The 15,739-nt window shown below is 51.5% G+C and overlaps 2 protein-coding genes across 2 annotated transcripts in view; one reads left to right on the forward strand and one right to left on the reverse strand.

The window, feature by feature from the left end:
* Nucleotides 1-15,739, forward strand: part of C16H7orf50 (chromosome 16 C7orf50 homolog) — a 101,750-nt gene that overhangs the window by 42,653 nt on the left and 43,358 nt on the right. The window lies entirely within an intron of this gene.
* LOC116885827 lies at nt 1,415-12,379 on the reverse strand. Its single transcript, XM_032887172.1, has 3 exons — nt 12,222-12,379; nt 12,093-12,097; nt 1,415-2,761 (listed from the first exon to the last, which is right to left on the reverse strand). The coding sequence occupies exons 1-3, from the start codon at nt 12,275-12,277 to the stop codon at nt 1,761-1,763; spliced, it is 1,062 nt and encodes a 353-aa protein (XP_032743063.1). The 5' UTR covers nt 12,278-12,379; the 3' UTR covers nt 1,415-1,760.

Here is a 15,739-nt window from a genome sequence, read left to right on the forward strand (position 1 = left end):
CTACACAGTACATCCTGAAAAGCCAGGGTCCTACCATTGGAGAGGCACCAGTGTACTTTTTTGTGGCCATGTTTCTAAATATACTCCCTGCCTGGAACACTGAGGAGCTCAGTGAGGTGTGAGCTTTAGCTTGTCTGGTTTCCAGCTCCTGGCTGAGACCCTCTGCTCCCAGCAGTTCGAGCATGATCTTTTGCCCCCTCTTTTCTTCTGAGGCCCATGCATGGGCATCCATTGTGGCAGGTGTTTATACATTAACTCAGCGGCCTCCACATCTGCCATGAGTGTGACCCTGAGGGAACCAACCATGAGCCACTGAAAATGGGGCCAGAGGTAGGAGGTGACCCACTGTACAGAATTTGGTCCTGATGCCCTGTGCTTCACGGCTTCCTGGCTGAGGTGTCCTCTTGTCCAAAGCACAGAAAGGAGCTCTATCTGGCAGGACAGGCGGTGGTCAGTGGAGGGGACAGACACAGGATTCCTGGAAGGGTGGGCGAGCCAGTGTTGTTGGGATGTGGTACTTGGAGAACAGAGTACCACACAGTCATAGCACTCCAGAATCTGCATGGCACTCAACTCAACTCTGGCTACATTGAATGTCAGTGGAGTGAGGGTCTGCAAGGGTGCCCTGGGGCAGCCGACGCCAGGGTGGGATCATGGGAGGAGCTGATGTGATTGTGGTGGGGCTGGTGGTGAGAGCACACTGGACGTAAGAGATCACGTGTTGATAGAGAAAGTCTGAAAGAGGCCAGGGAGGGGCACATGATCATTTCCTCTGGGCCTCCCTCTTGAAGATCCCTAGCACAACCCTACTGGTGACCAGGCCTCCAACATGGGACATACCTGGAGCTCTCAGTAGCGACTGTGACACCATTGTCACTGGGTAGAAGCCATCTGTTTCTGTGACCTTCCATTTATGGGTGATAATCTCAGCACACCAGGGATTGTGACAGATTTTTAAAAGATTTATTTGTATTCTTTTAAACTGTGTGTCTGAGGGGGGGAGTGGTATATGCATATCCGTGCAGGTGCCTGTGGAAGAAAGCCTTGGATCCTCCTGGAGTTGAAGTTACAGGCAGTTGTTAGGCACCTAATGTAGGTGCCAGGAACCGAGCACAGGACCTCTGCAAGAGTACCATGTGCTCTGGACTGCTGAACCATCTCTCCAGCCCGGGTGATGACAGATTTTTAAAAGACAAACCTAAAGGAGGTTTCTGGCAGGGCTTCTGTTGCCCACATTCTCCAGCAGTGGACAACTGGAACAACTACACCGTACCAGGGTAACAGAGCTGTAGACTGAGTGAGCAGCCAGGTGTGGTGACGTGGGCCCAGAGTCCAGCATCAGGGACAAGGCGGGGAGACGAGAGTCAAGACCATCCAAGGCTGCATTGAGATCCTATCTCAAGAAACAAGGATGTTAGGTGAAAACCGTGTTTATTTCCACAGTGCCTTTCCTGTGTCGTCAGCCTGGATTGTTGCATGGAAGGTGGCAACCAACAGGCAAGGTGGTTACACGTGCCATCATCATCAGGACACCCTCCAGCAGACCCATGGTTTTTGGTTAGCCTCCTTACCTATGTCACTGCGTCCCTCAAGTGTGACTGAAGGTGTGGGAAGAGAGACCGTCTTGATTTGTGTAGGTTGAGGTAAACATAGGCAAGCTAACCATCCAAAACATAGGAACCCTGCTCAGGCTCCCTGGGAAGGCCGTCTTCCCTGAGCACTAGCGAGGGGTGTGGCCTGTGCCAGCAGGCAGGCCCTGGCTAGCCCCCTACTCTGTTCAAGGACATGCTGGTGTCCGCCCCCCGCCTGCATCTCTGCGTGAGGCGCTCAAGGAGGCCAAGCAACCTGAGCCTGCATGGTGTGTGGAGGAGGAGGATGGCCACCACGTTGATGCAGCTCTCCCCGGACAGGGCCAGCTCTGCGAGGTTCATGAGCAGCTCATCCCTGGGGGAGCCCACATCCTTCCACAGCTTCAGCTGGGCCCGATGCAGGAGGACCGCATTGAAGAAGAGTCTGCAGGCAAACATGTTGAGAGCCACAGCCAGTACCACCCAGCGTCCAGACGGGTGTCCCTCTGTGTCCCTCTGATCAGGAGCCACTCGCCAGGCCGGCTGTGTAGCATATAGGAGGAAGAGAACCATCTGGAAGCTCAAAGCAAGTGCAAAGCCCAGGCTGAACTTGACAATCTCGTATTCGGGCCATGCAGTCAGTGGATCTGCCTGGCACATGGTGGTTGTGTGCAACTCGCCAAATGTACCCAGCAGGGACACCACGATGAGGGCGCTACAGACAGCACAGCCCCCGATAGCAGCTAGGCTTGCCACAGGCCTTGCCAAGGGCTGACAGCAGGGAGATCCCGGCAGAAAGGCCAGGGGAAGCGTGGCTCCCTGCAGGTACTGGGCCATGAAGTAGCAGACATTAGAGAAGAATGAGAGTGTCCCGCAACCCAGGTTTGTCGTGGATATGTAGTCGGGTCGGCCAGCAGCATTGAGGGACAGTAGAGTCACTGAGATGCTAGTGGCCGTGAGGCCTGCAAGGAGCCTGTCCAGTGCCCCCAGCCTAGTACGGTCCCGGATGAAGACGTTGAGACTGAAGAGCCCCAGCACTAGGCTCAGTGGGACGCACACTGCCACGTACACATGTGTGCACCTAGAAATGATGCTCTGTGCTGCGATGACGTCCTCCACAGCCGGGGACACTTGGCTCGGGTAGTGGATCCAGGACATGTTGTGACGGTCCATCTTCAGGAGAGTTCTCAGACCTGCAACAGAAGCAAAAGCCGTGTGGCCGCGTGGCTGGCCCAGTGAGGGTCACCTGCAATACATAAGGGACAGGGTTTTCCAAGGATGCCTAGTGCCAGCCTCTGTGAGAATGGAGGAAGGATGTCAGGGCAGGTCTTGATATCAAGAGTAGCCCTCAGGTTCAGAAGTCTCCAAAAGGCCTGGGGCTAGAATGTTGTTGTAAAAATATATAAATAAGAGAGTATAGTTGTCTTTTACCTCACTAGTCCACACCCCAGTGCCCCAAGATATCTGCTAGATACCTTGGTGGAAACACATCCCCACTTCTCAGTGGCCCAGTGTCTCTTGCCGCCACACACTTTCCTACACTCAAACCCTCACATAAAAGAACACACAACACAATAATCTTTGACCCAATTGATAAGATATAATTGCCCACTTAAACATGCAAAGCCCGGTACCATCCATCCCTTAGGAGCATTAATAACAACCAGTAAATACACAGAGCAGAATCTTAACGTCACCTGCCATGGCTTCTCACCCTCTCCTCTTCCTGTCTCTCCTTTTTCCTCTAGTCTCCTCCACTTCCTTCAAACTTCTCTCCTGCAATGACAGGCCTCCTTCTATCCTGTACCTGCCCCTCACCTGTACTTTATAAATTCAATGGGGAGGTGGTTCTGGGGAAGTCACCTGAGTTCTGAGTATGTGACTAGGCAGCTGTCCTTGGAGCAGTAGCATTAGCATCAAAATATAGATAACTTCAGGGCAAATCACAACATTTTCCCCTTTTTGTCCAGTTAAAAAGCCTTTTCACTTATATATAAATTGAGTACAATTATTACCGTTCTACAATTTATAAAGCATATGATATACTCAACACCCAGTCCATCACTATATCAGTTAGACAGAACATTTAATTCTTCATTCCAGTTTAAGAAAGGCTTAAAATCTATATTATATCTTGGCTAGCTTGTATACTATCTGATAACTATCCAATAAAATATGTATATTCAGAGTTAAACAGCCTGATAGGCTATAAGACTATAATCAGTCTTTAACCCCGTCAGAAATCTGAAAATGACCAAATATCTATACACAAAGGAAGCCTAACAGGGCTTCCAGAACTGAGAGGTTGTAGAGACAAATCTCCATTAGCACAGTCCCCTGTCAGCAACATTCGAGGGCAAGTCTTCAGGCTTCTGGCCCAAAGTCAACTGACAGACTCTTGAAATGCAGATACTGAAGGGCTGATCACCCTATCTTGGCAGAGTTTATCAATCAACTATTCTGCATAATGTGTCCTTTTCTGGACAGTATTAGTCTGCAAATGAAACAGGCAGTTTTGTCCAGTGGCTGCCTAGCCACAAAGTATTGCCTCACCTGGAGGTAGAGATGTTAACATTCTTCATTAGATCCACCAGAGGGGAACTGTTAGCAGATATGTCTCAACATTAAATCTCAAATTTTGTGGATTTCTGACGTTTTTGAAAACCATCTATCTATCTAAGACAATCTGGACTGTTGTCTTTATATCTTACTATTGTCTTGAAAGTACTCTCACAAAGTCAGAGCTGTGAATTTGCTAGTTGGCCCTTAACTCACAGTTGTAATCAACTCAGAAGTTTTAATGACATCATTAAAAGGACTGGCTCTAAACCTTGTACTTTTAAACTTTTAACAAATAAATTCTATATCAAAGCAAAGATAAGATTTTAGCTTAGTTAACAAATGAGATTACAACTGTATAACTCAATCTAGCTAATTCCTCCCTGTTAAATTACAACCATTTCTAAATTCCTCATAATAACAACTTTAGAATAACCACTTTCAGCCCCCCCCCCCAAGTCCAGGGAATTGGGGCGACAACTCCTCCATAACTTCTTCAAGCTGTACATGGGCGTTGAGATATCCTTAGGGGTAGAGGGTAGGAAGAATGAAGCAAATGCTGTAGCTAATGTGTCCTGACTGGACCCAGCTGAAAGTCCTTGAGACCAGGATTCCAAGTAGGCACACTCTGTATAATACAACTCTCAAGACAAAAGTTTAGAATCGAGATATCTTTTTGTTTGATTCTCCTGAATAAATTTTTCAGGCGGTCTACCTCTATCAAATCTGATCAGTATGACTCTGTGAGGTTTTCAGAGCCTAATCACACTTCTTTTTTTTTTCTAATCACACTTCTTAAAAACACAAAGACAAAATCTTTCTCCCAAAATACTGTGTTCCTTAGTCTGAAACCAGAAAAGCTTGTATCTTGCACTCTCTCCCAGAGTAATAATATAACCATGAAACTCAAAGTCACACCCATCATGAAGACTAAATTTTTTAAAAAGGAAGTAAGCTAAACAATTAGCCTGATAGGCTTTTGTACTCTGTGATACCAGGAAATTAACCCAAAATTCCTGTGGAGCCCACGTTAAGAGAATATCCTGAAAGACTTTCTAAACAACTTTCTTAAAAAGCAGCTTTTAATCTCTAACTCTCTGAGCTGCCATTACTTATCACACAGCAGGGGACCGACAGCCTGCCAGCCCAGGCTACTTCCCGGTTTCTCTGTTTGAATTCCCGCCCTAGAGATATCACATGACTTAAGATGGCGCCGGCCTCCTCTTACTTGGAAAATAAAAACTTTCTCTCAATTCTTAAGATTACTAGTGGGTTGGGGATTTGGCTCAGTGGTAGAGCGCTTGCCTAGCAAGCGCAAGGCCCTGGGTTCGGTCCCCAGCTCCGAAAAAAAGAAAGAAAGAAAGGAAAAAAAAGATTACTAGTGGATTCTTGCCCATCACCTTGGTTCACCATCTGTTGTTGTAAAAATATAAAAATAAAAAAGTAAAGTTGTATTTTACCCGCTAGCTCTGGCACCGTAGTGTCCCAAGATGTCTGCTAGATACCTTGGTGGAAACACATCCCCACTCCTCAGCGGCCCAGTGTCTCTTGCCGCCACACACTTTCCTACACTCAAACCCTCACATAAAAGAACACATAACACAATAATCTTTGACCCAATTGATAAGATATAATTGCCCACTTAAACATGCAAAGCCCGGTACCATCCATCCCTTAGGAGCATTAATAACAACCAGTAAATACACAGAGCAGAATCTTAACGTCACCTGCCATGGCTTCTCACCCTCTCCTCTTCCTGTCTCTCCTTTTTCCTCTAGTCTCCTCCACTTCCTTCAAACTTCTCTCCTGCAGTGACAGGCCTCCTTCTATCCTGTACCTGCCCCTCACCTGTACTTTATAAATTCAATGGGGAGGTGGTTCTGGGGAAGTCACCTGAGTTCTGAGCATGTGACTAGGCGGCTGTCCTTGGGGCAGTAGCATTAGCATCAAAATATAGATAACTTCAGGGCAAACCACAACACTAAAAGGTGCAGGGTGAGGCTAAAGAAAGACCGGGCACCTTCACTGGTGACCCACAAGGACCCTACTGCCGCTCAGCAGGTAACAGTAGCTTTGAGCATGGGTCTTGGCAGTGACCTCTCTCCCAGGAACAGGGCTGTGGGGCCCAGCACTGTCACCAGCACTTGCTGCCATTGCTAGGAACAGCAGCCTTCACACTGGAGACTCTGGGACACCCTAGAAGATTCCAGCCAGTTTTGACCTTTGTAGGGACCTTGTTCTAGAAACCAGGGTGGTGTATTTTGGAGGCTGGGATGTTGTGGGAGCTCCCTGGGGTGGCCAGACCTCCCGCCCTATTGGCCAGAAATGACATAGTAGCTGTAAATTCCTGGGCAGGGCTTTAAATAAGGAGCCTTGACAGCCCCAGTGCTCTACCAGGCCATCTTTGGTAAATGAAATAATCTCGTTTCCATACAAATGGCCCCTTCCTCCCTTTAAAATTTAACTAAATAGTAGTGGAGACCAGGAAATAGTGTTGCTGTTTATTCAAAGGAAATTGAGAGTGATAAAAGTGGAGCCATAATTTTAATGGGGTTTCTGCGGGCTGATCTAGCTCCAAAGCCAGCCTTTTGTTTGCTCTGAAGAGAATCCACATGTCTGGGCGGTGGTGGTGGTGGTGGTGGTGGTGGTGGTGTGTGTGTGTGTGTGTGTGTGTGTGTGTGCACATATGTTGGCCGGGCTGACCGATGCATACAGTGTGACTACGGTTTGGCATGCTGTGCCTGCTCTGAGGGTCTGCGTATGTGTGTGGTGGTTTGAATGAGATGTCCCCCGTGCTGGCAGGCATCTGAATACTGGCTTCCTAGGTGGTGCTGCTGTTTGGAGAGGTTGAGGAGTTATGGCCTTGCTGGTGGAAGTGTGTCGCTGAGGGCTCACTTTGAGGGTGTAAAGCCTCGCACACCCTCTGCCTCCTGTTTCAAGCTTGTGGTTCAAAGTGCCTGATGCTCGCCGCCATGTCTCCCCACTATGGTGGAATCAAGAATCTGTGTTTCTCTACAGCAATGAAATCCACAGGCTGCAACAGCTGTGGCAGATAGAAAACATGGAGGGAGATCCTGCGTCACTTGCCGACAGGTTCCCCACCAGACAGAGAGATGAGACAGGAGAGGGGAGATGGGCAGGGAAGATCTCCATGTGTAGAGGAGAATGGACAAGGGCAAGGGGTTGTCTCCCAGAATGAATGATGGGCAGGAGCGCACAGGGCTGGGAATGCGTGATGCTGTGTCCATGTGTGGGTGGGCACGAGTGAGCCTGAGGAGGCAGAGGGGAAGGGGCGTTGATTCTCTGGAACTGGGCTTATTCAGGTCCTCTGTGAAAGCAGTGAGCACTCCTAACCATTTCTTTGGTTTTAAAACCAAGTTCTTTGCTTTTATAATTTTTCTTATCATTTAATTTTTGAATTCTTGTTATTTTCATCTTATATGTGTGGTGGTTTTACCTGTGTGGATTACCTACGTGGTGGGTGTAACTAATTTTTAGCATTTCACAGTGCACACTATTTTAGATTCAGGAGTCCAGGCTAGCCCATCTGTTCATAGGCCGCTTGGGTTCTAGGCTTTAGGACTTGACACAGTCATCTGGTCATGCACTGTCCCTTGCCATCCTGTTCACCCTGTCAGTCTTCAGACCCAGAGGACAGTTCTCTCTGGGTGTCCCAAGTAGCAGGAAGGTTGACTCTGATGAGTCTGAGATGTGCTCAGATGTTTATGTTGCCACCGCCGCTGCCAGCAGCCAGCAGCCAGCCGCCAGCCTTTGCTACTCCCTGTGGGCCTACAGGCTCCTCATCCTATCTGTCTCTTTCAGTCTGAAAAGATACCGCAGTGGCTGTGATGGCTTCCAGCTGCCGGTGCTTATGGAGCCAGCGGCGTAGAAATGAAGAGTCATGGCGGCCCGGGAGGAAGCAATTTCAAGTCTGTCTTGTCAGGTGGAATGGGAAGTCATCCTGTGATCTCTGTCCACGGTCAGGAAGCAGAGCTGCTGAGCAGACATCTGATCTATCTCTGCGGCCGCTCTGTGCCTCGTGTGTGGTGTGCTACTGAGTATCTGTGGGCATTCATCACCCAGGGCCCTTCCGTAAGCGTTGCCTCTGCTTCCCAGCCGGTGGACTAGGACAGTGCCTGAGTTCCCTCTTCACCACAGACTGTGATTTTGTCCATAGGGAGAAAGGTTGCCCTAAAGGCCAACTAGGGAAGGAGCAGCCAAGAGCTTTCTGTGTTCAGCACACCCTGGCAGACCTTGATGCCCTACTACATCTGCCATCCTGTCTTTGTCGAGGTTCAGGGGGACCCTTTCTTGGGAGCTCAGGGTCCCATGCTTTCAGTCCTAGCAAGCACCTCAGGACCACCTGGCCTCCTTACCAGCACGTTCTACCCGACAAGCCACTGAAGCCCCCACTGCCAAACCTTCCGCAATCTGCCTTCTAGCACCCCGTGTCCTGGGTTTCTTTGTAGCCTGAACAGTTCCTCAGCCCCCCTTCCTCCATGGTCCACCCCAAGTGGGACAGAGACGGGGTTGGGGTTGGGGTGAGGGAGGAAACAGGACTGCATAGGGAGCCAACCTGAGCTTGGCTCCCATTGGGTAACACCTCGCATTAGTCCTCTGGAGTACATCTATCTGACAGTGCGTTTGCATCTCAGTTCATATGCGCAGTAGGACAGCCTGAGTTTGCCTGGGTCAGCCTGGGAGTTAATACCCCTGAGACCACCTTGATTCTGGTCACAGGCCTTGACACAGCTCCCTCACTGACCGCCCTTGGCACCCAGCCCCAGCAGCCATTTATCGCCTTATCTCCTGCAGCTTTCCATGTCCAGGGTAGCACATAGGTCTCTGTGTGGAACCCTTAGGTCTTGCTTTCTTGTGCACAGAAAGTGCCTACCTCCCTGGCACTGTGATCTTGGTGTCCCTGCCTGCCCCACTAGTACTTTCTTCTTGTCACTAAGAAGTCCACACAGTGTTGTACAGTGGCTCTCACACAGCTGCTCTCAGCTCTCCAGTGCAAACACTTTCTTTTTTTCTGGGGCACATATCTGATAGTGGCATGGCTAGCTCCAGGGTCACACGAGGTCACCAATTTTCTGGGGTGGCTGGACCATCATCCTACTCTTCTATCACAACCCGACCCAACTTCTTAAAAAGCCTAGAACTTCACAGAAGAGAGACAGACACTCCATGGACGCATTGTAGGCTGAGAACCTGGGGCCTCCCGGCCCTGCAGAAGGGCCGCTGAGGTCCGTGTCCCTTGGGAGCTCCCCAAGGCTAGCGTCTGAGAATGCTATGTTCCTACAGTGGCTCTTGGCCGCCACTCTGTAAATAGCCCTTCTGGAAGTAGGCCCCTCACCCGGCACTGCTTAGGTGGGCGAAAGAGAGTCAGCACAGCCCAGGGCATTTTCTAAAGGCCACGAGAGAGCGTGCTAAGCCCTACCCATGTGGGCACAGTGCTCGTCCAGACAGACCCTTTCAAGCCACACTTATTTACAGAGCTTTCCAACAAGGGCTCATAAATTGTTATCAAACAATGCAGAAATGACATAAATGTGTGAGACTCTGTTGTGTGGTCCACAAATAGTGTGGATGGCCTTACATGTGTGTGGTACAGCAGGTGAAGTGGCCTCAGTGTCCTAGGAGACTTCCCTGGCTCCCTACCACCTCCTTAGCTGTATCAGTCGCAGACTGTGACTTGGGGGACCACAGGATTGCTGTGATGCCCCACGGACTGCCAGCCCAGGGTGGTGGAGTCTGCAAGCATTGCATATGAGATGCCAGAAGTGGACATTGAGGAGATGGGTCCAGAGCCCTGAGACACGGTTCCCATATCTGAGCCACCGTGTTCCACTCTGCAGGCCCCACCCCACTCCATCCCCTCAGCTGTCTGCTCCTTTTGGCAGGACTCAGCCATTCTAGTGCCTCTGGCTTCGGCTTTGTAAATGTTTCCTTTCCAATCTCCTGCCCTGCCGATGGGGCAGAGCCGCTGTGAGTCATCCTGTCTGTTTCACACATAGCCTGATGTCCTACTCCAGCCCCTGGCCAGCCCTGCACAGACTGTGGACGGGAGCTTGGACTGACATCATGGTAGCGTGCAGGGCCAACAAGGGGCCACCAACCTCTGACCCCCAGCCCAGGGATGTGGAAAGGCAGTGTAGGACTCGGGGACTGTCAGTGGGTGCAGCAGGGGCCTGCCTAACTGTCCTCGTTTGTCCTTTTGATCCCAAGGCTGTCTGTTTCTGTGCTGTTTAGGAACTGAGAAAAGTTACCTTCAGTACGATAAGGATAAAAGCGGTCTCTTGTTTGTTTTTCTCAAGTCTTCCAGATAAGGTACATGTATGTGCCTTTTGTCTCATGTAGATGTGTGTGCATGCGGCACATGAACATGCAAACATGCATGCACATGTGTGTATACTCAGGCACATACCAACACACAAGTGTGCATGTGCACATACACAGATATGCATCTGGATACACAGAAACAAAAACATGCACATACCAGGCACACCCTGACATGTAGACGAGTGCATACCAGGCACATAAACGGGCAAACATACATTCACATGTATGTATATATAGACGAACACCTAGACACATCTTTACAAACAGGTACACATATGGGCACACACTATAAACTGTGTATACTCATGCACCTGTACACACAGACACTGGTTTCTAGGAGCTTCCGAATTCCTCCTGGTCCCCATGTGCTATGGGCCAGACCTGCACTCTAGTCCAGTGACCAGCGGCCTAGCTGGGCAGACCTGCCTGGCCTCACACAGGCTTCCTGCTTCCTGCAGAGTGGTTGCTCTGTGGGCCTGTAGGTAAGAAGCAGAAGTAGAATCTCTTGTGCTGTCAGACCAAGGCACTGGGCCTCCTAGCTTCCCCCTTGGCCTTCTTTCCGGGAAACCTAGCACACTTCCTTAGCAGCATGTTAAGTGTTGGGGGGGACTCTTTGTGATTGTTTAAGGCCTGAGCACCGGTGCCTCAGTGGCAAAGGCTTTTGGCAGTAAATCCTACGGGTTCTCTCTGCAGCCTGCCCTCCATGGCACTTCCCTGTTGGTCCTTCCTCCAGCTACAGGGCTTCCTGACTCTTGGCCAGCCGCTTGATGACACCCTGCCTGAGCTGGGTGTGGGCAGGGCAAAGGTCTCAGGCCAGCCAGAGCCCAACAGGTGAGCCCCAGAAGAGGGAAGAGGAGAGCAGTGGAGTGCTTGGCTAAAGCAGCTTCCCAGGGCCAAGGCTGTGTGTCTGTCTCGGCATCACTCTTTCTGCCTCTGTGGCCCAGTGAGCCATCAGCACTACAGCTGTGTTCGCCTGTGTCTGCAGGGAGGTGATGAGGCCTGTTTCCCCTTCAAGGCTGTGGTTTGGGTCTGCCAAGCACCACTGCAGAGCACCACTGAGAATGTCTCCATGGAGGTCTTAGCAAGTGAGCAGAATGCACTTGGCAAGGCATCTAATGGCTCTCCTACCTTGGCTCACAGGGATACGTGTCGAGAGCACCACACTAACCCACCGGAGTACAAAGTCCACCTCGTGCAGAGGTGGTCAGCCCGATTGCCCCAGTTTCCAAAAGCTTCCTTCCAGCCCCTGCCTACTAATGCTGTCCCACCCCACCCCGCTCAGTCAAGCCAAGAGTTCCCTGTTTCCAGGTTTCATGCCCCATGCAAACACACATTCCAGATGTGCCCACTACAGAGCGTTCTTTATGTTCTGCCACAGCGGCCTCTCTCCATCCCCCACTCCCATCCCCAGAGCTGAAGTCCTCCCAATTAACCCGACAGCCCTGCTGACATTAGTGTACTGTCCAACCACCCCTGGACCTTTCCCGTCTCACGTGGGAGTTGACCAGAGCCACCCTGCACCCTTCAGGAAGAAGCTGCATCACCATGCCAAAGGCTAGATTTTTTTTTTTTTTTTAATGTAACGGACTTGTACCATAAAGAAATTGGTTTGCACAAACTTACCACAGCTGAGAGTGGCCCTGGGTGCATTCACTGGTCAGTCACACGCAGGAAGACAAGCTGGGTGAGCAGGGCCCCTACCTCCCCAGGACATAAGACAGTGCTCACCTGTGCTAGGCCCTGGGGTCAAACAAAGCTCTGTCAGCACTGGGGGGCTGCTGTGAGGCTGGCACAAGCTCTTTGTTCATCCAGTCTTCCCTCCATTGCTCCACACTTTCCAAAGACAGGCTGGCACAGACGCCCACAGTTTCTAAGGAAAAACAGGATTTAGCCTGGAGTTGTCCAAACCACACACTGTGTTTAAGCGGGCTATGTTTGGACCATGTGACCCCGAAGAATCCAAATGGGCCTATGTCTGAGGTGGAAGGGTGACGTGTATGTGAGTCTGAGGGTTTCCAGAGCTTTCTTGCAGAAGTGTGCTGGCCACTCACAGTAGGTCCCTCCCAGAAGGCAAAGACATTTGTAACCTAAAATAGGAGCTGAAGCCCCACCCAGCAGGAAAAAGTCCTCCCAATGAGGGCAAACCAGTGCCTGGAACGTTGCCACATGGATGAGGGTCTTGTCCCTCTGTCTCCTACATGGGTGACTCAGGACAGTGGACACTGCAGTCTGGATGGCAGGTGACACCTGGCACCCCTTACTACGCTGTGCACTAGCAGCTAGGGCTGCATCTTGGGGTCGCATGGAATGGGGCTGAGCCTGGACACGATGCCAGAAGGCACATCTGCTTGTGCCCTCTCCACCGGGCTTTGCACAGGATGCCCCGATGCTGGCTGAGAGGAGTGCTGAGCATAGGCACCAAGTTCTGAGGAGAGCGCCAGCCAGATGAAGGTAAACAATCTCGGGGACACTTTAAAATCTCAAAACGCAGCGGGCTTTGCCTGTACTCCCACCCTCCCCCCCACCCCCCCCCCCCCCCCCCCCCCCCCCCTGTATGCCTACTTTTTCACAGTGTTGCAGGCCGTTCACGTGGCATCAGCACCAGGCTGCGCTGTGGTCTCAGGCAGTTCCTTCCGCTTCCTGAGTGTTGTAGGAGAGCCATCCCAGTGCTGTGCGGGGGCTTCTGGGTAGTTCCTGTGTGGCCCACTGTTGTCTGACTTGAGCGGCAGGGGCGGGGGTGGGGGATGGGACTACAAAGCCATTAACTGGGGACCTGGACTCCTGAGTGCGTTTTCAGCCCTGAATGCTAGAGGCCGCCCAGAGAAGAAGAATCTAGCGGGAGAGAAGTCTAAGGAGGCCCTAATGGCTCGGGCCTCATCCCAGTTGCCTCCCTCCCCTAGGACAAAGTTGCTGCCCCCTCCCTTTTCCCCTCCCCACCTGGTGTGTGATGAATGCAGCTGTCACCCCATATCTCTGCGCCAGCTTCCTGTGTGTCCCCTACCTGGCTGTGAGTTCAACATGGTAGCAGTCAGCCCGTGGACTCTTAAGGCCAGTGGGGCCTCAAAGGCACGCTCTGCTGATTTGTCTTGGGGCCACCTCGGGCACTTCCACATTTGACTGCAACTCTCATTGTGGCTGCTGGTCGTGACCTCCCTAACAGCCTCTGACAGTTCTGCAAACCCTATTGTGTCACTTGTGAGAATGGCTCCTGAGTCCTCGGGCCTATCTCAGTGTCCCTTGCATATCAGACTCCCATGATAGGATGTAGCCTGTGGACTCACTGTGACTCCAGCCTTCTTTGCCTCCCTTGGACGAGTGCCTGGGCCTTCTCCTGGGGAGAGGTAGGGTGGGGACCTGGGGCTGATAACTCCCTCCTTTTCAGATTCTGTTTATCTGCTGGTAAGGGGAGTACAGACTTCTCTGGGGCCCACTGCTGTGCCCTCTGTGTGACATACACCCTGTCCCCTGGTGAAGGGACAACCCCATGTTATCAGTCTTCTTCTGGAACCGTCTTCTGCCTGTCACAGAGTTGCCTAGCACACCTCTGGGCCCACAGGGAGGAGCCCCTGAGGACAGGCAGCGGGACTAGAGGCTCTGCAGCTCAGCTTTGAAATGAGGCAGTGGCCAGCCTGCCCGGCTTCAACAGCTCAGGCACTAGACCCTCAGGGCCGCAGAGCTGGCTGCAGTCAGGGCACAGATGCCCAGCCCAAGCCTCTCTACCCTGGTATGGCCCTGCACTTCCTCGGGTTCTGATGTTTCCCCCTGACCCATGCTGGTCTTTAGGCTGAGCTCGGTGTGTGGACAACCCTGGTTCTTCCATGTGCCTGACAGAACTGCTGTGCTCCTCTGTCTGTGCATTCACTTTTGTGAGATCTTTGGGGTTATCTCCAGGCATTAGTGTCCTGCTGGGAAATGAGTGGTGAAAGCCCCTGAGCTCAGGTTAGCTTGTGGGTGACATCCCCAGAAATGTGACAGAGGACAGTCAGTGGTGGCTCCCCTGGGTGGTGCTGGGTAAACTCTGGTTCCCATGGGTATTGCAGGGACCCACCCATGAACCACCTCCCAGGCCAACTTCCATTCTAGCTCAGTGGCCACTTCCTTGATATCACAAGGCCTTCTTCAGTTTATGACCCCTGCCTAGGCTTGTGATTGCCTGGACGTGTGCTGTTGGGCCCAAAGCGCTGGTCCGAACTTTCGCTCTGACCTGGTAATGGAATTCAGGAAGACACGTCCCTGACTGAATGCTCCTGCAGCTGTGTATTCAGAAGGATGCGGCCTCTGGATTGCGTGCACACGCTGCCGTGGGAATTCAGAATTGAGGAAGACGTGGCCCCAGACTGTGTGCTCATGCTGCTGTAAGCATTCAAGAAGATGTGGTCTCTGGATTGCGTGCATGTGCTGCTGTGGGAATTTAAAATTCAGAATGCAGCAAGATGTGGCCCCAGATCGTCTGCTCACGCTGCCGTGGGATTACAGGAAGGCATGGCCCTTGGATTGTGTGCTGGTGCTACTGTGCTCATGACCTGCACAGCCCGTAGTCCTGCCCCACCGGGAGGCCCCAACACCAAGGGCAGAGTCTGTGCTGGGAGCTGCGGGGAGGGGAGGCTCACAGGATGGCCCTCCTTCTCACAAAGTCCCATAGCCGGCCGTCCACACAGCCAGGTCGTGGAAGCAACCAGAAGAGCACGCCATGCGTCCATCCAGCAGACATCATTCAGCGTGGAGACGATGGAAATTCTGACACAGCAATGTGGGTGGCCCTTCAGATATCGCAGTGGGAGAAGCTGGACACAAAATGCCACACGCTTCATGATTCCAGTTCAGAGGAGACCAAGCTCAGGGACAGACAGCAGACAGTGCTTCTGTGTCATCTTATAGTGTGTCAACAGTGATGACGTTTCCAGTCTTCTCAACCCTGCCATGTCTTTACATTTAACTCCAGCTTTATTTGAGGGCCGAGTCTATAATCTTCTGTTTTAAGCATATAGTTTGGTTAGGTGGAGCACATGTATATGGCTAGGCACCGTCACCAGGCTCAAATATTCTAGCTGGTCGGTAGCTCACCCCAACCTCTCTGAGCCCTGAGCCTGCTGCACTGGGCATACAAAGATGGGCAGGATGCCATGTGTCTGAACTGCTTTGTGGGCGTCTCCAGAACACAGCCTGCACTTTCCTGAAAGTCTACAGAGCGATGGCGGCTAACACATGTCTCTTAAGAAGCAACTCAGAGGCCCCTTTTGCCTTTCTCCAGTGCCTTACAGTGCCAGATG

Source organism: Rattus rattus, chromosome 16 (genome assembly GCF_011064425.1).
Source record: "Rattus rattus isolate New Zealand chromosome 16, Rrattus_CSIRO_v1, whole genome shotgun sequence".
Classification (NCBI taxonomy): Eukaryota; Metazoa; Chordata; class Mammalia; order Rodentia; family Muridae; genus Rattus; species Rattus rattus.